A 22,866-nucleotide genomic window follows, 5' to 3' on the forward strand; every position below is an offset into this window, starting at 1 on the left:
GAGCTGACAGCAGCTGTCCCTTTCATTGTAAAAAAGTAGCCTATAATAAACACACTGAAGTAGCCTATGCAGGACAGAATGCTTAAACACACTGAAGTAGCCTATGCAGGACAGAATGCTTAAACACACTGACGCATGGATGGATTATGAACTTTTGGGCCCCTAGGCCCGTGCAGTAAACCATCTCTGCAGTGACGTAGGCAAGTTTTTGCACCACCATTATATTATGAAAGCCATATAGTCTGTATGTTTATGTAGGCCTATGTGTTTTCTCTTAACTGAATTTTCTCTTGTTAACACACACAAACTGAACAACACTGAAACTTTTTACCTATTAGTTTTCCTTTCCTCCAACCTCATGCTGCCATCTAGGTGTTGAAAACGGGAAGTGCAGCAGTAGTGTTGCCTGTAGCCTATACCAGTGGTTTTTAAAGTGGGGGCCGCAAGGGGGTGTCAGGGGGGCCTCAGCAAATTGTAAGGAAACATAAAAGCAACAAATAAATACATTTGATGTAAAATAAAAAATGTAAAATATACCTACTAGTATGAGGGTTGTTATACAATGCAATTATAATAATGTGTCACATATATCTGAACATAATATTTTCCATGATAATGACTGAGAATAATAGTAGAGTAATAGCTCTCATATAGCAGAAAGTCCCAAATGCAATTTTTACACACTGTATGCTCCATCACAAAGTGCTTGTGGCTAAAATAATTATTAGCTTAGTGTATTTTTACATTTGAAGTAGTATTGTCGATGGGTTTAATAACACGTCAAGGGGGTTCTTGAACAGAACCAAGTGGTATTTGGGGGGCCTTGTCGTGGAAAAGTTTGGGAACCCCTGGTTAATATGTTTTCTCACATGTTTCTTTTGACATCCCTTACAAAAATAACTTCACTATTTCAAGTGTCAAAACAGCAGTTTTGGAGGAATTGTTTACAGTTCAGGAAATGCAATATTTTGGACGTGAAAAACTGCATTACACTCCCATTTCTTTTACTTAACTCCCTCTCCATGAACGCTAGGTTTCACACCACTTCCTCCTTTACGTAGCTAGGCCAACGTAAAAGGAGGAAGTAATGAAAGCGGAGTTGTCACCGGTTGTCATCTATGGTTGTCACATATCTCATTAGTAGCCTATCACGTCAGATGGGAAGTTCTCCAGTAGACCTATGACCCATACAAATATCCATACCGAATATAAGCTCCTTAGAAGTCCGTCAAAAAAATGGCACTGATTCATACGATTACAGTGTGGGCTGGATATCTGGTGTTTACCGGAGTCGCGGTGGCGTTCATATTGTTTTTTGGATACTTTCTTTACATAAAATATGTGCATCGAAAGTTTGATCATATCCCAGGACCACCAAGAAATCAGTAGGCACAATTTTAAGAAGGAAACGTTCAAAAACTGTTATTTAGGCTCGCTTGTATAACTGAATTATCATTATTTTAGAGTCATCTTTGTAGCCTGAATGTTTATCGTTAAGACATATTATGATTGTTATTAGCCTATTATTTGTCTATTAGGCCTATACTAATATTATTCGACTTTCTTTAACTTTATATTGTCATAAGTCGCTTTGGATAAAAGTGTCTAGGTAAACATAATCATGTTAGTTCATGGGGAAAGCCTTTGTGGCTTATTCATAGAGTTTATTGCTTTGCTTTTGACAAAGTGAACTCCTTATGTTTCAATGTCTTATGTGTGGAGCGCTTTGGTTTTTGTAGGCTATAGCCTACAAAAATGCGCTAAATATAAATTACCTTAGCCTACCGTAGCCTATGCTATAGGCCTACCTTATTCTAATCGGTCTCAATTATTTTGTTGCTGGCTTATCCGCAGCTTCCTGTCTGGACATTTTTCACCTTTTTTGGAAGACACAAGGTCTGGCCGTAATGTTAATGACACATTTCTGAAATGGTAAGTTTACTACGAACATTATTCTACGGATTTTACGATCTGTACAACTAATCACTGCGACAAGTAGGCCTACTTGAATTATGCTATGGTTATGGTTATTATGGTTATAGACGCTTTTTTGTCCAAAGGAACATAGGCCTACAAATACAATAGTTAAATTTAACAGTAAACAATTTAATCATATATATGTATATATATATACAGCCTACACACACACACACACACATATATATATATATATAGGCTATATATATATAATATTTACCGAGTTTGTCTCTAACAGAGTTGACAGATTTTCAAATAAATGCTTGAAATTAATTTTTAAAATTAATAGGCCTACTTGAAATCTTACAGGTTAAGTTCAGCAAATAGGTCATGTTAACTTTGAAGTGTATTCTATGACTATAAAAAAGTGTAATGATTTAAAAACTCATTACATTTTTTTTTGTTTCTTTCTACAATTGAAATGTACCCAGAATTATAGAATTAAGTGTATTTTGTTCTGTCGTAGTTTTGTTCATTGTTTTAATGTGTTTCAAGGGCTGCTGAAGCAAGTGGGCCTATCTGCAGACTCAACTTTTACCATGCTGTTTGTCTCATTGTGACCTGCCCTGAGGCAACCAAGGTAAATAAACCCCCCTAAATTCCCTTAATAATGGCTCTCTTGTCTCCTGTAACCAGACCTTAAATTGTCTACTTGCTCTTACAGGAGTTCTTGATGTCACCAAAGTATAGTAAAGATCCATACACGTGCAAGCGTCTTTCTAGCATGTTTGGTGTCAGGTAATATCTTGTGTTAATATACAGATTTATTTTCCCTGTGAAAAGCCTCTCACTCACATTATCAGAAGCTCCATTCACTATGAAACGTGATGTATTCAAATTTACCTTAAATTACCCCAGAAAACACCAAAACCACTTTTAATTACTAATTTATATTAAGTGGTCCTTAATTTGTAAAACAGTCTCTTAAGTTTAGCTTAAAATGCCAATTTAAGGTGCGACCCCTTAATCTACATTTAAGGTGTCATATCAGAGGTTCCCTTTATTTGTTGTGTGTAAGGGGTAATTTAGGACACTTTAAGTATATCTTAATTTTATTTTAAGGTGTTAATTCAGGGATTCCTTGAATAAGGGGGAAATTAAATTGTTAACTAAAGTATAGTAGAGTTTAAGGCCCAATTCACACCAAAGATTTGCAACAAGACAAAACCGTTGCAGAAAGGAGTCGCAGCGGTGTGAATTAGATGTTGCGCGTCGTTGCAAGCCGTCGCGAAACATTCACCATGTCTAGTCGCAGTTGCAAGGTTTTAGAATGTTGCAGCAAGTTGCTGGTTTATAGAATGTTGCAGCTCATCTCATCGCGAATCTTTGATGTGAATAGACCTTTACAGTTTCTTATTTTTATGCAGAATGTGAACTCTTTTTACATTTTTCTAATCTGTCTTGAAATAGACTTGGATCATATCTTAATCATGGTCATGAATGATAGGCCTACTTAACATTCCCAAGCTGGAGTTTGGAGTCACAATTTAGAACTGTGACTTGGCAGAAAAGGCATCCCAAACTCCACACATGACTTGATTCACGTCTGTGTTCACCTGTTGTACTGTTTAAACGCATGCTATGAGTTTATGAGTCACCTTCTAGGCAAAAACTACATTCAGTTCTCGTCATCTCCTTTACCTTGAATAGAATGGAAACAAAGAAATAAATGTATGATGTACTTAAACCACTTATAGACTCTCAGCCTCTGGAGTCCTCTCTTAAAGACAATCTTACCTGATATTTGTCAGATTTCTTGGAAATGGTCTACTGAGTACTTTGGATCACAATCAGTGGTACAAACAGCGGAGAATTATGGATCCTGCTTTCAGCAGTTTGTGAGTAATACACTATTTCCCTTTTATTAATGTACATAAGATTTTATTTTTAAAAAATCACTGTACCCTGTACACTGTAAAAAATGCAAAGTTAGGGCTGTCCAATTTATCAAACCATATTACATTACAATAACATGAAACAATATAGTTTTGAATGAAACACATCCTTATTGTGTTCCAATAGTCATTCCGATTGAGTAGGCCTAAAGAGGGGATCACATTGTACACTGTATGCGCTGCGATGGTTGGCTTTGGTTGAGGTAATGTCCCAAAGATTTTTGTTGTGCTTGCCGCCGGGCTCAGCGCAAAATACCAATGACTTACAGCGGGCCGCGGTCAAAGTTCAACATGATTGCTTTGCCTAGCGCAGCGCCAGACCAGTTCTTGCGCACGCATGAAAATAATGGGTTTCATAGCGCATGCCGCGTGTAATGTGATAAGGCCCTTAAACCTCACTCCCGATCTGGGTCACGGCACTAATGTAACCTGCGTTCAGAGGTGGAATAAGTACTAAAATATTGTACTCAAGTAAAAGTACCAATACTTTGATGAAATATTACTCAAGTACAAGTTAAATTACCCATCTGAAAATGTACTCAAGTAAAAGTAAAAAGTAGTTAATTTAAAATGTACTTTAAGTAAAAGTTACTTAGTTACTTTTTTGGGGGGGGGGGGGCGAAAAAAAAAAATCGGTTTTACCCAGCTCTAGTGGCTGCAGCCAGCAGCTACCGCGCTACATTCTGGGGGCATGTTCGTGAGCCCCCATGTTCATGCCACCCAGAGTGTAGCGCTGCAGCTGCCTGGCTACCTAGCTGCTGAAACGGAGATCTACAGTATGTGAAAAATCGCCGGAGTTCTCCTTTAAGTTTGAGCAGTTGATTTTCAAAATTAGTTGTGCTCATCCTTGCTCACTTTGCAGTGAACAGTAATCCAGCACAACTGAAAAGCTGCTCACAGGCATCTGAGGCAGGCAGGCCCATGTTGAGTTTCAGAGAGAAACTCTATTTGTAAAGGAGTTCAGCAGATCCAAGGGCCTCAGACTGTGGGAAAACTGGGACTGATTACAGGGCCTCAATGGAAGAGAAGGCCCTTGAAAAGTCTGAAGTATATCTTATTTTAATTTCCAAATTAAATGTCAAAATGAATGTCAGACGAAATGTAAAGTTTGACTGACTAAATTTTGTATACAAAAAAATAGTGAAGACTGTATAAGGCAGGGGTGTCAAACATCAGGCCCGCCAGCAGGTTTCATACCCCAGATGTTTTTGGTAGGAAGGGAAAATTAGAAAAAAAAAAGAAATTTACATCCAGTTGTCTTCAACAATGTGTTATAAGCAATATTTCTATGATATGACAAATTGATTAAACCTAGCACTACAAACCATCCTCAGCAAGGAATTAGCAGAAAAACTAACATGGAAGTAGGGCATTTCAAGAGAGAAAGAGCGGTATATGACAGCAGAAAAATTATAATGACCATGACAATATTGTAAGTACTTTTTTGATCCCGTGAGGGAAATTTGGTCTCTGCATTTAACCCAATCAGTGAATTCGTGAAACACAAACAGCACACAGTAAACACACAGCGAGGTGAAGCACACACTAATCCCGGCGCAGTGAGCTGCCTGCTACAACGGCGGCGCTCGGGGAGCAGTGAGGGTGCCTTGCTCAAGGGCACTTCAGCTGCGGCCCACTGGTCGGGGCTCGAACCGGCAACCCTCCGGTTACAAGTCCAGAGTGCTAACCAGTGGGCCACGGCTGCCCCAACGAGGTTTCATTTCAACAAATCCGGCCCACTACCTAATTTGACAAGGTCAAAGGTCACTCTCACTCTCCCTTGCTAAAGCGTAAAATGGTTTGGTCCGCCTGCACAACGATTGATAAGGTATCTCATTTTGTTTACGTAGTTGAGCATCGCTAGTAGTGGAGAGCTAATTGTTGTGCTGCTGGTACAATGTCTTTCTCCAAGTAAACCAAGTCGGATTACCAAAAAACAAAGGCAAAAACGAGAAAAAGAGAGATGAAAATGAGGGGAAACAGATGCTAATAAACTTCTTTCCAAAGAAAGGTGAGCACACACGTTAAAACACGAAATCCCACGCTCTGGAAATTCACAATTTCGTCGCCGTTTAAAAAAAAAAAAAAAAACATAGTCCAGTCCATACAACTTCATTTCAATTTCGAAAGAAATACTGGACTATGTTTTTTTTTTTTTTAAAACGGCGACGGAATTGTGAATTTCCAGAGCGTGTTACAACACACTCAGCAATCGACTCCTACGGACTTTCCCCTGAAGATGGCAGCAAACATTTCCGGAAAGGTACTGGCTTGATGAAATTCATTCTGGACTCTCTATCCGACCACATAAAGACCTCGGGATACTTCGGTTTGGCTTTAGGGACCCTCTACTCACTACCACGTAAGTGTTATGTTGTTTGGAACTGTAGAAGAGGTATAAAAATAGCGTTTTGTAGCGGCGAAATTGATATGCCCTGCTCACTTCCAGGCTACGAGTTTTGACTGAAAACGGTACAATCGAACTTTCTCAAAACACATCCGAATGACATGATTTTGATGTCAACTCAACGTATGTACCCCCAATCATCCGTAAATCAATCTAAAGTGCATTTTACTCCGGATAATTCCTTTAAACTGCTTGAATATCTCCGCAATAGAACTGAGGCAACCCATTGAAAGAGCGGAAAATACACTTTCCTCGGTTACACAGGTAATCTGAGGTAGCCTATCTCGTGATACATTTCCATCGCCATCTCTTTCAGAAAGACTTGGTGCCAGCTTGATACATGCTGATCATTCTAGTGGTTCCTGGCGCAATTTCCCCCCTTCCTTTCGGTTGTCGTTAGTCTTAACTAACGCATGGGATTTGTGATGTAGCGAAGTACAATACTTCACTCAAAACGTAATCAAGTAAAAATAAAAGTACTAATTTGAAAAACTACTTAAAAAATACAAAATACACAAAAAAACTACTCAATACAGTAAAATGAGTAAATGTATTTAGTTACTTTCCACCTCTGCCTGCGTTGTATTGAACCTGTGCGATTCAGCGCCCGGACACGCCCGGACTCAAACCCGCGAACAGCAGCACCTCAGATCAGGAGGCGAGCATGCTGACAGTTGAGTTAAAAGACCAGACTACTAGCTTGCATGCCAGAGGCGTCGGGGAGTGAAAAGCCTATCACATTACAGGCAGTATGCGTTATGAAATGCATTATTGTCAATGGCTTGCGTGCACAAGAACTGGTCTGCCGTCAGCGCAAGCGGCATTTTGCCACTCTTGCGCGTGCAGCGGTCAAAGTTCAATCATGCTGAACTTTGACCGCGGCGCGCTGTCATTGGTATTTTGCGCTGAGCCCGGCGGCAAGCACGACAAAAATCTTTGGGACGTTACCTCAACCAAGAGCAACCTAGCGGCGAGCGCAGCACATACCGTGTACAATGTGATAGAGCCCTTGAGGTTTACCAATGTTCCACACAGACGGCTAGATACAACTCGGCTCCAAATTCTACTGGTCTCTAAGCAAAACCCATAACTAAAAAACTAAAGAAACTCATGTGAAAACTTTTGTAACACTTTTAGCTGCATGATTATCTCAGTGTTCTTGCAAAGGCTCATGGGAACACAATGAAATGGTGACAGCAAGGCATCCCATGTGTTGACCTTACAGGTTCAGTACTTAGGTGCTTCACATTGATCTGACATGATTCTGTTGGATGAATTCATTGCTGTGGCAAAATATGCCAGTTCAACGTAATAACAGTTTCTTTGAAAGAAAAACATGAATTTCTTTCATTTAATGTTTTATGGTTTAATAAATGTGACAAACTCTCTTTTCCTATTTTCCCCTATACTTATGTACCTCTAGAAGATTTTGAGATAGAGCTTTGCAACAGCCTCTAGGCCGACCCTGCACCGTTTTTCACTGTTTGTACTAGTTGATCTACAGAATGACAGTGCTTTCTCTGGCCTCTGCTTTTCTGATTTTCAATCAGATACTTGCGGGGTCTGATGGGTACCTTCAATGAGAGAGCAGAGCGCCTCATGGAAAAACTGGAGGAGTACTCTGAGAGACAGACTCCTGTTCAAATGGACAAGCTAATGAACACTTTCACCCTGGACGTGATTACAAAGGTCACTGCTGCACAAGTTCTATAGAAAAGATATAGTGACGAACTGTTCTATCAATTGGCTCTTTATTACAGTTGTATCTGTACAGATCTATACTGTTTCAAGAATCCGGGGAGTTGGAATCTGTACCGGTATATTATAATTCAAAATGTATTACACAAAATACCTTAAGACAATGATGACAATGATGGCTTTATCTTACATGTAGACACTTATGTTTGAAGTGTGTGTAACCTAATGTTTTGTTGTAATGTGTTAATATTGTATGGATGGTAATGGTTGTGTTTGCATCCAGGTGGCCTTTGGAGTAGATTTAGATTTATTCAATGAAAGTGACTCTCCATTCCCACGTGCCATTGAACTCTGTCTCAAGGGCTTTGTCCATCATGTCCGAGACCAACAATTTGAGGTGAGGTGACCCAGTTGCACGGACAGAGGAAGTGAAATGAGTTGAAAAGTCCTGGTTAAGACTCATTGTTGTTTTGTTCCCCTTTTCCAGTCAAAGTCTGAGAACAAAAAGGTTGTGCAGGAGATAAAGGAAGCCATGCTGCTTCTCCGAGATACTGGAGCGACCTGGATCAATGAGAGAAAAAGAGCTATTCAGAATGGGGAGAATGTGCCCAAGGACATTCTTGCACAGATCCTTAAAAGTGCAGGTATGTTGCTTCAACTGTACATAAAGACAGACCCTCAGACAGACAGCAGCATACCATATATTTCAATACATACAGTAAAAGTATTTATCACCCAGAGAGAAGAAATACTTTTTTCTGATTGGCTGGTGGGGTGGCTATTAATTCTGAATAACAGGACACCTAAGTAGATCTGGTAAAAAAAAAATGTCCATGCTATCGCCGTTATAGGGCCAAATAAAGTTTGCAGAACAGAAGAGAACAAGTCCGCTTCTTTTTAAATGGAACCGCTTGTTTCCTTTGCGTGCCTATAGTGGAAACCGGGTGATAAGCGGGATAACGGTCTTCGAGGTGTCCTGTTATATGGAATTAATGGACGTGGGCGGCTGCGCGTTAGGGAGTTCTTTGCCTCCTTTAATTCCATATAACAGGACACCTCGGTGGCCGTTATCCCTCACATAATATATATGCTAGGAAAAATGAGTAGTGGAAGGGTTACAGTAGGATGTAGGAGGGTATAGTCTTCTTAAAGACTGTTTGGTTTGTTTTTTTCTCGGTCATCGGAGTAGAGAAAGGATGAAGAGAAGATATATATATATATATGGTATATATACTTAACAGGGATGCAAAAATCTAAAAATCATATCACCTTTAACTATTGAGGATCTTAACAAAACTTATCTTTAAGTTATTTTATCTTCACAGAGGAAAACAATCATGATGATGAAGAAATAATTCTGGACAACTTTGTCACATTTTTCATAGCAGGTATGACATTGAAAATTAATTGGCTTGGTCAATGTAATTATTTATGCTGTTATTCATTAACCAGCTGACCACATATCCAGGTCAAGAAACAACCGCTAATCAGCTTTCATTTGCTATCATGGAACTTGGAAGACATCCAGAGATACTAAACAGGTATAAAGTGTTGCATGTGCTGATGTACCTACAAAGTTTTTAAATGTTGCATTGACAAATGAAGACAAATGAATGTTAATTAAATGAATGTTAATTAAATCCCAGGCTAAAGGAGGAGGTGGATGAAGTTATTGGGATGAAACAGGAGATCAGCTATGAGGACTTGGGAAACCTCACCTACCTAACTCAGGTCGTTTACACTGTGTTAAAGAACAGAGCTAGTGAGCGGAGCTGAGCGGTGCGAATATCCCCCTCCTCGCTCAGGTGGTTGTTCACTCGGCCACTCCTTCGCTCAAATTCGCATCAGGTCGCGTCAGGTCGCTCCGCTTAAATTCGCTCCACTTAAAAATCCTCCCGCTCCAGTGAAATCGCTCCACGCTCGACGGCAATATATTTCACTCATAGAACATTTATTTTAAAAGATAGTGCAACACCGATAGTGCAACAACGCACAAGATTGGTTTTATTAGGAGGACGTGAATTCTGGGTTTGTTTGGGCATGCCTCAGACTCATGGTGTGAGCGGTATTGTAGCGAAATTTGAGCGGAACAGAGCGGCTGGTCCGGCCTCTAAATTAAAACGCGCTCCAACAAAATTTAATCTGCTCCGCTCACTAGCTCTGTTAAAGAATTCAGTTTGCTTATTTATAGCATGCAAATAATAATTTAAATGGTCTCAATGAACTTTACAGAGTCCAGAGACTGAACTCACAAGACGGAACACTTAGGGGAAGGTGGCAATGAAAACACAACCCTTTAACAGGAAGGAACCTTGAGGAGAACCCCCGCTCATTATCTACTTGATGTCTCTGAATGTTGTCTCTGTCTGTAGGTGCTGAAAGAGACTCTGCGGTTATACCCTACCGCTCCAGGTACAAGTCGCTATGTGCCACATGACACTGTCATCAATGGAATGAAGATCCCAGGAGGATGTGTGGTTTTGGTAAGTATTATGCATGCTCAACAAGCAGTTGAGTATGGTTGGAAGACAAAATTGATCTTTCAATTGCATATTGCATGGACCATTTTAAACTGATTTTGACATTTTAATTTTCAATTTAATTTTCAATTATTTAGTTACTTTCATACGTGTGTTCAAGGATGGAAAGATTCTTCAAAGATCCACTGACGTTTGATCCAGAGAGATTTAATTTGAGTGCTCCTAAGTAAGACAACAATTTACATTATGTTGATTAATTTGTTTACAACAATGATATTGCACATGTTTATATGTGCAAAATGTGAAGCCAAGCTTGAAAATTTTACTTTTTATGTTTTACCCACCAAGGCCCTATTTTTGCTACTACCCCTTCTCCTTGGGCCCACGGTCTTGCATTGGGCAAAACTTTTCCCAGGTGAAAACCACACACCCATACAAACACACAAAGACACTGCCGTTTGTAATTTAATTTAAAGGTCACCAGTAGCATTAGCCTAACCCCTGTCAAACATTACATAATGAGATCATAATTTCTGACTCACTATCTAAGGGCTTTTGAAAGAGTCATAAATTACGTGTTTGTTTACAGCTGGAGGCAAAGGTTGCACTGGCTAAACTGGTGCAGAGGTTCGACTTCAGCCTGGTGCCAGGACAGTCCTTTGAGATTAAGGACTTGGGCACTCTGAGGCCACAGAATGGTGTCAAATGCATGGTCAAACAGCGGGACAATGCCTAACACTCAGAGTCAGAGCCCTCTTCATAGGCCTACTTTAACAGGCTATATTACTGCTATGAAAACACAATATGATATTTTACAACTATATGATATTTATATGATATCAACTATATGACATTTTAATTCTAGTCATTCATTAACCATATAATCAAATAAAACAGTAGCCTTTAATGCTCAGTTTTTATTTTAGTCACACTTACTAAATGGCACTTGATTGCAAAGTGCAGGTTTGAATCCCATCAATAATGTTGATAATGTTGCTATGTATACTTAATGGAAAAAATAATGAACTACTGTGTGGCCATTTATATGCTATCTGTATAAAACACATTACCATGTTTTCCGTGTTTTTGTTTTGGTTGAAGATAATGTATTTTGTTCTGTGGACATGAAGATAATGAATACAAAACGGTGTATCCTTAATGCACTGGGAATGTAGAGGCCTTGAGGTGGATGGGGTTGTACTAGAAGAATGTTTTAGAAAGCCGGGAAAGGATGGGATTGTCCTACGAGGACTTTTCAAAAACAGACCTGGGAGTGGTTGGGATGATGATCCAAAAAGAGTTCTAAACAAGCCTGGAATTGTCCAAGGAAAGGCTTTATCAGGGCAGGGAGAGGCGGAGGTTGTTGGAGGAGAACCATTCACAGCGCTGGGAGTAGATCAGATTGCTATACTTTTATAGAACCTTTACTCAAAGATCCTTATCTTTATCAACCGTCTCTGCTTTACTAAACAGGCCTGGCAATGGTTCAAGGAAAGACTTTAATAAGTCTGGGAGAGGTTGAGGGTGTGGTCTTGCTTGAAAAAATCAGAAAAGGGATGAAAGTCTCTGATAGGCTACAGTGACTCCTGATACAGCCTCAGTATGAGGTAGCCTAGCCTAGTAGCTGTAGTCATATCACAGTTCCCTGGAAAAGTAGATCAGGCTATAATTAACTTTACAATAACATAGTCTAAAATAATTATGTTCTTTAGTTTTACCAGAATAATTGCATGTTTCACAAGAAAGACACATAACTTCACACAACTTCATAACTTTATGTATAGGTGAACCAATTATGCGTGGTTGATAGCCTACATATGCACATGAGGTATGACGACCCCAAAAACACTATTGGCTACTAAACAACTGAGGACCCACTGTGGCCAATCACTGCATTACAGTTTGGCTGCTGCAAAATTCAATCGATGCACAAACTTGAAATATTTCAGGTAAGCAGTAGTGTGTAGCTGATCTATTTTAAATAAATAAGCAAATTAAAATAGGCAAATGTAGAAAACAACTATTAATTTCCTTTGCAGCATTTATTATTATAATTGTTGATATTAATTATTATTATGAAGATGTTGGTGATGATGATGATGATGATTATTATCATTATTCCTGTTGTTAAAACATTTAGTGACCTGTGTGAATATACCTCCCGTTAATCTCTAGAGGTAATCACAATTTGAACTTAAACTTGTTTGTAGCCTACCTAGTATACGGTGCATATCTTAAACTGTGAATTCATTCTGGATACATTTTGTTCATTCTTGTCATTCGTTAGCCATCTGTAGGCCTACAAAATGTGCGTGATTCCGTGAAGCCATACATCACGTAGTGTGTTGCCTCTATAGGTTGCCTCTGGAGTTGCAAGCAGGAAGTCTAATGTTGGGACTGAAAGCACCACCACCAGTGATAGTCGTCGGGGAACTGATATTCTCGCGGTTGAAATGTAAAAACATTAACCATTGTCTTATGTCTTACACGGCAAGCTGGGTTGGATTCGGGACAGAAGACCTGAGTTAGGTAGGTAGGGTAGGGTAGCCTACTATTTCAATTGCATGCTTAAATATGTCGGCACAGTTTTTGTTTGATTATATGTGTCAGGAGTCAGGAAATATCTTATTTTGATCTAACATGGCTTGTTGATTTTCTGGTGGAGAAGGCAGTAAGTAGCCAGGTCGGGAGTAGGGTATAGCCTACATCGCGGTACGTACTACATTGAGTCGCCGTGAATACAAAATATGACGTTTTTCAGCCTATGGTTAGCAATCCTGCCGTGTCCAGGCATGTTAGGGCTTCGTAGCCTATCAGCCAACTGTGGTAGGCTAGTGTAATCAGTGTGGCGAGTGGGGACTGTAACGTAATTTGTCATGAATAAAAAGTAAGCTAGAGATTACATTCCAAGAGCACGTCTTTGTCAGTGACCTTGGTACTAGAACCATGATGATCAAATGTTTTTCAGAAGGAGAATGTATTTCTTGCTGTCACGCAAAGCAGACACAGCTGTCCAGTGCTTTGGCTTTATATAGAACATAGGCCAATGCCCCATTATTATTTCGACCGTCAGCTTTGTGCCTGTATAGCATTGTAGAGTCCTAATGTAAATTGACATTCATGTCATATTTCAACTCCTCACAGACTTCCACAGTCCGATACCTACATGCAGAATCAAAAACTGTAGACCCTATTCATCGTGTTATTTGGAATTAGTCTAACATTTAGTTTCACCTTGTGAGGGGTGGTTGTTAATTCATAAAAACTCAAATGTCATGCAGTAGATTAAATAAGGTATGGAGGACTTCTTTTTTTCCAGAATGCATTAGGGGGACATCAGGATGTGGCGTTGTGGAAGATGTGGCCCTAGGGCACGGATGGTTTGGTGGAGGAGTCAGGAGGCTAGTAAGCAGCTCCTTCCTCTCTACGGACAAAGTAAGTCAGTAACTCTCACCTGTTGTGTGCAGTGCAGTGCACATTATTGTGTTACTCCCACCTGCTGTAGCCTATTGTTACAAACAGTCCCAGCTCATATATCCACAATAAGATCACAAATAGATTTTGTTTCGTCTTGTTTTAGATGTCGGTTACCTCAAGCTCATGTCAACTGATATGAGAAGTGTTAGAAGATCGGTTGCGTCCACATTGTCAAGGTGAGGTAGTGAAGGGTTGTTTAAAGGCAGCCCATTATAACATTATGTCTTCAGTGAACAGATCCCTAACAGCAATACGACTCATCAGCAGATGGTACAAAGTGCCAGTATTTGGCCTGTCTGCTGCTCATCCATCAGTTGCTTGCTACTTGAAGACGTGCAAGAGAGAATGTCATACAGGTGAAGTGCTGACTCTACTTTATCTGTTCATTTGTCTTCTTTGTATTGCTGCAGTGATGGGCAAAGCTTGATGTGTAGATGGTTAACAGACCCTCTGGAGACCAGACACCATTTAGACTGATCGCCATAAGCTATTCTTGCCATTTTTATAAACTAATGCCATGCTATGGTTATGGTTGGCAGACACTTTTGTCCAAAGCAACTTATAGATAAAACAATGCAATAGTTAAATTAACAGTGAACAGTTTAAAAAGTTGAAAAGGTTACATTAAGGAGAATAGCAATAATAAACAATAATGTCAATACAATCAATAGCCTAATGAAAATAAACACTGAAAATAAACAAATACTATAATATTTGTGTGCCAATACCATGTGGCAGTGGGTTTGTCTAATTCTCTCCATTAGTAGAAGGTGTTGTGGATAATTGGGGGAACACGTAGTGCAGTGTGCTCAAGTATATGCATGTTGCAATCTAACTTCAATGCCCACACCCTTACATTCACCCCCATAATCAATTTTGGTTTGGGCAAATTTGGTTATGAGCAAAAGACAAAGTGGGCTTGATTCAAACAGTAAAACAATAGATTGAAATTAAATGACATATTTTAACGATCTGGCCCTGTGTAATCAGATAATTATGATGACAGTGGTGGCAAGTTTTTCTTCAGCTACCTAATCAGTGGTTTGTTCAATGCAATATATTTATACTATATTTTATATTATAATAATTATTATCTTTATATTTAGCCCCCATAGATCCACTTGACACTCACAAACAGAAATTGAAATTATGGTTCAGCCATCTACCTCAAGAAGAGAAGCAATTTGGAGGCAGCTTCTCCCCAGAGACTATGCATATCAATCCTCTTATTCTGGAGAGGCACCCAGCTGAGGATAAGCCAGGTCCCTTTAACACTCACCAAAACAAAGGTGTATCCACCACTGTCGAAGAGCTTTTCCAGACAACCCTCAACACCGGAGACCAAGGGGTCAATGTTCTGCTTTATGGAGCAGTGGGCACAGGCAAGAGCACGGTCGTGCGGAAACTGGTGCTGGACTGGTGCTCTGGTTCCTCGCTTTCTCAGTTTCAGTTGCTCGTGCCTTTGTCCTGTGAGGACCTCTCGCAGATGTCCAAAAATATCTCCTTGCGAGATCTTGTGGGCAGGAAGTATGTGCACCTCCGGAAGACTCCAATGCTGAGTGGAGAGCTTCACCAGGCAAGAAATGTGCTTTTTGTTTTCAACGGCATGGAGAGGATGAAGCTGGACTTCCGCCTGGCTTCCACCGAACTGTGCAGCGATCCAAATGAAGCTCTTCCACCAGGAGCCATTGTTGTAAATCTGCTGCGGAAATATCTTCTTCCTGAAGTAAAAAGATAATTCACTTTCTGTTAGTAATAATAAAATAATGAATTAGGTGTTTGTTTATTGATTTTACCTGTTCTATTCCTCCCAGGCAAGCATTTTGGTCACCACAAGGCTGTCTGCTCTTGAACGGGTTCCCCAGAAGTACGTGACCCGGTATGCACAAATCTGTGGCTTCAATGACCCTGCACGGCAGCGAGCATACTTCACAAGTAGGCTCCTGCAACAGACTGGAGAGGAGTCACGCAAGGACGAGCTGATTGAGCTCCTTTACCTCAACCTGCGGCACGAGAGTCAGCTGGCGGCCGCCTGCTACCTGCCCTCATACTGCTGGCTCACCTGTGCCACCCTGCACTTCCTGCATTTCACAGATGAAAAAGCGCCCATCCGCACCCTCACCGGTATCTACACAAGCTTCCTGCGGCTTAATTTTGGAGGCGAAGTGCTTGAAGCAGGTGGCGGTGTGTCTTCCCAGGACCAGCAGCAGACGTCTCTGATGCTGTATGTTGTCCAGACCGTTGGGAAACTGGCCTTTGATGGGGTCACGAAGAAACGAGCGTCCTTCTCCGAGGACGAACTTGAGCAATGGGTCGGTGGAAAAACAAAGACAGATGAAGAGTTGCAAAAGCTGGCCATGTTCCGCACGGATGTGTTGGATTTCTTCCTGGTCCCCTGTGTGGAAAGCAAGCGTTCATATGACCGCGCTCAAACCGATGTGAAGCGCTATGTCTTCGCTGTCCCTGCCATGCAGGAGTACCTCGCCGCGCTTTACGTCGTTCTTGGTGAAAACAAGACCGCCTTGGAGAAACTTACCAAGCAGGTGTCTGAGACCATTGGTCAAACTGGCGAGGAAGTCACCACCCTCTTCAGCATCCTCTCCAAGTTCATACCCTTCAAGATCTTTGCCGTGTTCAACCTCTTGAAGCTCTTCCCCAGCCTTTTAGAAAAGATCAGTCGGAACAGCAAAGGGCACATCGCTCGCACAATGGCCGCGGAAATGTTCCGCTCGGAAGACAGCTACAACGAGGACGTGCTTGACCAGGTGGAGCAGAGCCTGCTGGGAGTCCACGGACCCCAGCCGGAGCAGCACCTGGACAAGAGGCCCTTCGAGCTCTACCCCATCTTCATGGGAGGGCTCCTGCACTACGGCAACAGGCGGCTCCTGGACCAGCTGGGCTGCAGCATCAAGAGCGAGACCGTGTCGCAGATCACCCGCACGCTCAAGAAGCAGCTGATCAAGGAGAGCAGACAGAAGCAGCCCCCGGAGGAGATGATGGACCTGCTGACGTTGCTCTACGAGTTCCAGAACCCCCGGGTGACGGCGGAGGTGCTGCAGTCCATCCGAACGATCAACCTGTCGACCGTGCGCATGACGCCGCTCAAGTGCTTCGTCCTCAGCGCCGTGCTGAGCTGCTGTGCCCCAGGGTTCCTGCTCAACGACCTGATCCTCTCCTCCTGCCACCTCACGCAAGACCTGCTGCACCTGCTCTGGCCTGCCTTCCGACACACGCGCAGCCTCAAGTGAGAGCTTGCTCTTCTCCCTCGTGGTCTAGTATTTGGGAATAGAATTAGACATTTAGGGCTCTATCTTGCACACCAGCGCAATTTACTTTGTATACTCACGCTTTTGTCTTTCCTATTTATCAGTCAGCGCATATTGGAATTTTCACTCCACAGGTACATGTGCGCCCACGGGGGCGTTTCAGCGAAAAAGAGGGGGCGTGTTCCGGCGCAAACGGTCCCTGTTGATATTTTGCCGTTTCAGAAAACAATTCTGCCACAGACCAGGAACCTCCTGGTCTAAAGTCGGTGCCGCGAATTCAGATGCTATTTTAAGGGCGCATGCACAGAAATGAATGCTATGCACACCGATCTACAGACACCCTGTGCACAGATGGAAACATTCAAAGCCTTGATAATATTTGTCCGTTTCCCGGTTTTGTTCGTGCATTGGTCAACTAAAAATTTAGTAGCCTATATAGTACATCTACATGCAATATCTTTACAACAACAACGCCTAATTACGACCTATTAATTTGGACAACTTTATACAGCCCTATAAAGGCTAAAGTTACCTTTAGTTTTGTTCCAATTTACCGTTGTGTATGGCTTTAAACATCGTGTGCACTTTAACATCAGCCTATAAGCATTATTCCAGCTGCGCTAAGGTTTTGACAAGTACCACAATTTTGCCTACCTTGTTGTAGCCCATCTGAAATAACTCCAAACTTTGCTATGTTCCCTCCATCCTTTCCTTGTTTTCAAAAAACGTTTTATATCCATGATGGCCTTGAAGTCTTGAGTTTGTGAATTTGCTTAAATAAGCTTATTATGTGCCCAGCAACCATAGACAGTAAAAGAAAGCAGCAAGTAGCCTTGGCTACAATTTCTGTAGTTGCTGCGTTCATTCATTGTTATTCTCTCTCCTGCTCAAACAAAAGTTGTGCGTGCATTAAGTTGATGATAACGTGTTTACAAACTCTACTTTACATAAAATATATTTTGTAAATAGTCTACTGTCATGTTAATAGAATACTGTGCAGAGTTGGAAAGTTAGGTCAACTTGGAAACTGTTTCTCCCTGTTGAGTTGCCTGTTGGTAAAGTACAGCCATAGCTTACACCTGCCGGAGCGCTTGCTTGGGCGCCTGTGATGCGCAATGCACTTTGCTCCTCTCATCTATACGACGCAGTTCCCATTTCTCAAAACCATACATAATTACAAGGACAAATATTGCTACACGAGGGAAATCAGTGTGGTGTCCGATGTGAAAAAACAGGTATAAATCTAGCGAACACATTTCCACGAATCACGGATGTGTTGATGACATAAATTAGGAATTATTAGTGGACTTAATGAGACGTGATGTTGAACTGCATGCCGATGCCATTTAACCCAAATGCCCCAGCAGCAGCACGGGAGAGGAGAGCTTATCTGACAGATCTGCATTGTCTATAGTGAGGTAATGTTAGATTACATTGCAAAAATATCACCATGCATTCATAACCTCGTGATTCAGTGAGAGTGATCCCAAAACATCGTAAAGTGACATTTTTGTATTACATTTTGTCAAGAGGAAAAATCAATAGCAAACTGTTCCCAACTGACTATAGCACTGTGAACCGCTCCTGGCTGCGCCTGGCAAATCCGCCATCATAATAGCAATCCGCTATGGAACAAGCGTGCCTGTTGTTAAAGGGAATGTGAGATGACGCTCTGATTGGTTTATTGCACGTTACGCCCAAACCACAGCCATGAATAATGTAGCTACTACAGACCACCCCATTATAGATTTGCGTCGGGCGCAACAGTCATTATCCTGCCGGTAAAATAGAAACAGTGCCCAAGATCCACCCACAAAGCGATTTGCGCAAAGTCAATTGCGCTAAAGTGCAAGATAGAGCCCTTAGGATGTTTCCTCTCTCAGTGGCAATAAACATAGAGGAAACCTCCATCAAGTTGCTTTTTATATGAATGCAAGTTGTCATATCATTAACTTGCCATCTCTTTTAGACAATATATTACTTTATGTAATTTTCATTAGATCAGTACTTTGAGTAGGCCTGTCACGATAACAAATTTTGCTGGACGATAAATTGTCTCAGAAATTATTGCGATAAGCGATAATATTGTCGTTCTGAGAATTTTCCTCGGGAAGAGGAAGACGGCCCACTTGTTGTGTTTTTTTTCCCCAACTGGGAAAACTGCAGCGGATGATTGTGTTTTAGATGCATATGCATGTTTGTTGTGTTGCCGCTTTTAATTGCGACTGTTTTCCAACAAATGCGACACACCGACTCGCACGCGTTCAGTGGTTCACCACGGGCATTCGGTTTAAATCCGAAATGCTCCCACACTGCAGCTGTCGCGTTTGGCTTAGAAACAATTCCATCTTTTTTGTCTTTATTAGGCGTAGCCTACTGGAACTCGCAACTAGCTTACCGGTGCCTACCGGTATACTTCTCACGCGGCTTTTTAGCTGCACTCTGTGGTAGGATACACCAGTAGTCCCGCCTCCCCACACACCATGCGACTGACAAGTGACTGACATGAGGGTTCACTCATCGTTACTCTAAGGACCCGAGAGAGGGAGAGAGAGAGACGAGGAAAACAAACAAGCAAATGGCATTTATCGCGGCCAGAAAAATTATCGAGCTAATTTTAATTATCATGCGATTAATTGATTTATTGAATATCGCGACAGGCCTAACTTTGAGTCAAGTTGTTGTTTTTGTAATGTTAATACTCGGCTGTTGATTGGCCACCGTGGTAAATTCCCTGTCTGTAGCACAAGGAACTTAACACTTCTCCTATGTATATTTGAAATTAGCTGCAACTTCCTAGAGGTCTAATATGATAACCACCTTCCATCAAAAGTATGCCACTGTTACATTGTTTTTTTTTAATATTTGAAAAGGTAGGTGCTAAACAACAAGACTAATGGACTGTGTCTTTGGTTGCAGTGGACCTGTGTCATGACATTATTGTGTGAGAATGTGCTTTGACAGAATTACATAACAATTCTGAATTGGGCAGTCATTATCAGATTGTTAATAATTAACCAATCAGTAATCTATGCCAACAGCAGCATAAATGCCTGGTCATAAATAGCTACTCAATTCCATTCTATCACTCCACCATTCAGCAATCACCATCCGCCATTACAGATGCTGTAATATTTTCCATGCATGTTGAACTAACATGGTAATCTATAGTCTATAGGCTTATTCATATTCATACCAGTAATGCAAAATATCGCTTTAATTATTACTTTACACATAATTGCACATAATTGTGATTTTATGCATTAAAGAATTGTACATATTGATGGATTAGAATTGGAATTGGGTGGCGGTTATCCTAACGACATGTACTAATTTTTAAGATTAGTTTTTCAATTTAAAGTTGACAAACTAACTGCAAGCGTGTGCGTGCCGCGTGTTTTTGTTATCTTCAGTCTGCAGTTTAACCACTTCGGTCCAGAGTCCTGCACCCTTCTGAGAGATCTCCTGCTTGAACCCAACTGTACCATTAGATCGTTACAGTAAGACACTGTTTTACTCCACACTTACATTAGCGTTGATTAGCTTCTGTATTTAAGATGTAATATGCCATCACGGACCTCCCTCCCTGTGACTAGTTGATAAGGTAAGTAGTGGTGGTACATTAATGAAGAGTTGATGTAGATATCACATGGACATGCGAGTGTAACTTTATTTGTGTGTTTTTTAAATTATTATTATTTATTTTATTTGTTTTGGATACCTAGCTGAGAATACTTAATTCACTCAGAGTTTGGTCTAGTCAGTAGACTAAATTCAAAGTTCTGTTTTTTTGTGTATTTAACCTGGATGCCCTCACTGAGGTGTTCATCTCTGCTAACCTCTATGCCTGCACAACCTTTTCTGTGACAGAATCAGTTGCAAAAAGCAGGTGTAATAACTGGGTTATACCCCTACACAGGTTATGTGATAACAACCTGCTGGACGCAGGGGTCAGAACCCTGCTAGACAGCCTCCCAGAGAACCAGAGCCTGCAGAACCTGTCCCTGATGCACACAGGTCTCGGGGACGCGGCTGCGTTGGAGATTGCTGAGAGGCTGGGCAAGCACGCGGGTCTGCTGGAGCTCAACGTGGCCTATAACAGCATCGGGGACAGTGCAGCGGTCACCCTGGTGGACGCCTGCAGAGAGCATCCAACCATCCACACAGTACAGTAGGTGTCCGTGCACTAGGGCTGAGCTTGGGATGGGTCAGACTCATACATCGAAAATTCAAGAACATGTATTTATGCCTACATATTTGTGTACAGATTGTGCCATTGCACATACACGTTTAAGTCACATGCTTGCACATGTCACAAGCGCTTATATTTTTGTATGTTCACCATGAAGACAATATGTGCATTACACTTATGCGAAACAGCTAGAGACCTCTGAACTGTACTTCATATCAATGTAAAACTTTATTTGTGTAAAAACGTGCTATTTTTGTCTCGTGTTATTCACAGCCTGTATTTGAACCAGCTGACCGATGTAGGGAAGCAGTCTCTCTACAACCGGCAGAAGGGGGGCTCAGGCCGGCACGTGAGGGTGCTGGCGTCGGTGATGGAGGGCTCGGACATCTCAGAGGACTGGCACCCCATCCTGAGCATCATCGGGAAGAACTCGGTCTCGTGGGAGCGGGAGCGCGTGCGTGACCAGCTGCTGGTCTTCCTGCGCGACCTGGAGTGGGGCCGGCAGCAGCAGCAGAGCCTGTGGAAGAGGCTGCACTTCCGGCGCGTGGAGAGCGGCGTGAGACAGACCCTGCTCCTGCTGGAGAAGGCCAGCTCCATCGGCTCTGGGACTAGCCGCCATTAACCGCTCCCTTGAATGCTGGGGAATGATGTGGGACACGCAGACATGGTAGAATCTCTTCACACAGCTGTGCGGTTTCCACAGCGGGGAGACAACTGGGCGTGCGACTGAAGCCAGCTGCAACAATTAGCTTCCACTATTATCAATGGAACTGACTACACCTAATGTGAGAGCGCTGCGCACAGTCGAAGAAAATAGACTGGTCTTCCAAATCTGTTTTTATGCTGATACTGTGCTTCCATCATGTATGACTGAACGCATGTTGTTCATGTGCATATCATTATCCCCATTCATTGTCCTTTATCCTCTACGTAGGATACTAGTTGCTGTATTAACAATTAACTGTATTAACAATTAACTAAAAGCCTTACAATGAATTGCCATTGTAGGGTCAGATGTAACATTGTCTTGCATTGCAGAAAGTAGCAAGTGCCAAGACTATATGAAATTCCATGGCACCAGACAGAACCAATACTGACTGTAACATGATCTGTTTGATCCAGTAGATCCCTAGATGGTAAACATTTCACATTTAGGTGGATGTTTGTTGAATCATCAAATCATATTTGTTGAATCACCGACATTTAACATTGTTGTCATAGTGTTTGATGTAGCATTGTGTCGTTGAAGAAACTATTTGACAGGCCGATACGAGATTGCTAATGTCATACATTTTACGACAATAAAGGGAAATATGTAACATTTTAAGTGTGCTGAAATGAGAGTGCCTTATCAGTGCTTTGAAGAATAAAACCAAAAGATCAAATATTAATATTTGTGTAGTTTTCTTTTGGTGTGTTTGTTTGTTTTACTTCTTAATCAACATGTAAACACCCATTCCCGAGGTGAGTGTGC

The 22,866-nt window shown here is 41.5% G+C and overlaps 2 protein-coding genes across 4 annotated transcripts; both read left to right on the forward strand.

The window, feature by feature from the left end:
- The first annotated feature begins 1,118 nt into the window (after positions 1-1,118).
- Positions 1,119-11,531, forward strand: LOC143131373 (cholesterol 24-hydroxylase-like). 2 transcript variants are annotated; one of them, XR_012988097.1, is made up of 15 exons: positions 1,119-1,385; positions 1,855-1,932; positions 2,473-2,557; positions 2,642-2,715; positions 3,729-3,815; positions 7,830-7,968; positions 8,261-8,374; positions 8,465-8,621; positions 9,303-9,365; positions 9,446-9,518; positions 9,624-9,708; positions 10,350-10,460; positions 10,618-10,683; positions 10,806-10,872; positions 11,047-11,111. XR_012988097.1 is itself a non-coding variant. In XM_076290974.1 (15 exons), the coding sequence occupies exons 1-15, from the start codon at positions 1,237-1,239 to the stop codon at positions 11,191-11,193; spliced, it is 1,518 nt and encodes a 505-aa protein (XP_076147089.1). In that variant the 5' UTR covers positions 1,120-1,236; the 3' UTR covers positions 11,194-11,531. The 2 variants fall into 2 exon arrangements, 1 of the variants encoding a protein (XP_076147089.1); XM_076290974.1 differs by having other exon boundaries at positions 1,120-1,385; positions 10,595-10,683; positions 11,047-11,531.
- A 1,056-nt stretch (positions 11,532-12,587) lies between these two features.
- On the forward strand, positions 12,588-22,783 carry nlrx1 (NLR family member X1). 2 transcript variants are annotated; one of them, XM_076290975.1, is made up of 9 exons: positions 12,588-12,986; positions 13,777-13,892; positions 14,038-14,110; positions 14,199-14,290; positions 15,041-15,660; positions 15,749-17,178; positions 20,614-20,700; positions 21,120-21,371; positions 21,666-22,783. In XM_076290975.1, exons 2-9 carry the CDS (start codon positions 13,799-13,801, stop codon positions 22,012-22,014), a joined length of 2,997 nt encoding a protein of 998 aa, XP_076147090.1. In that variant the 5' UTR covers positions 12,588-12,986; positions 13,777-13,798; the 3' UTR covers positions 22,015-22,783. The 2 variants fall into 2 exon arrangements, with proteins under 2 accessions (XP_076147090.1, XP_076147091.1); XM_076290976.1 differs by having other exon boundaries at positions 12,589-12,986; positions 14,202-14,290.
- Positions 22,784-22,866: the final 83 nt, after the last annotated feature.

Source organism: Alosa pseudoharengus, unplaced genomic scaffold (genome assembly GCF_046254945.1).
Source record: "Alosa pseudoharengus isolate Yale_2024_CS ecotype anadromous, Long Island Sound unplaced genomic scaffold, YU_APseudo_1.1 YU_APseudo_1.1_scf_18, whole genome shotgun sequence".
Lineage (NCBI taxonomy): Eukaryota > Metazoa > Chordata > Actinopteri > Clupeiformes > Clupeidae > Alosa > Alosa pseudoharengus.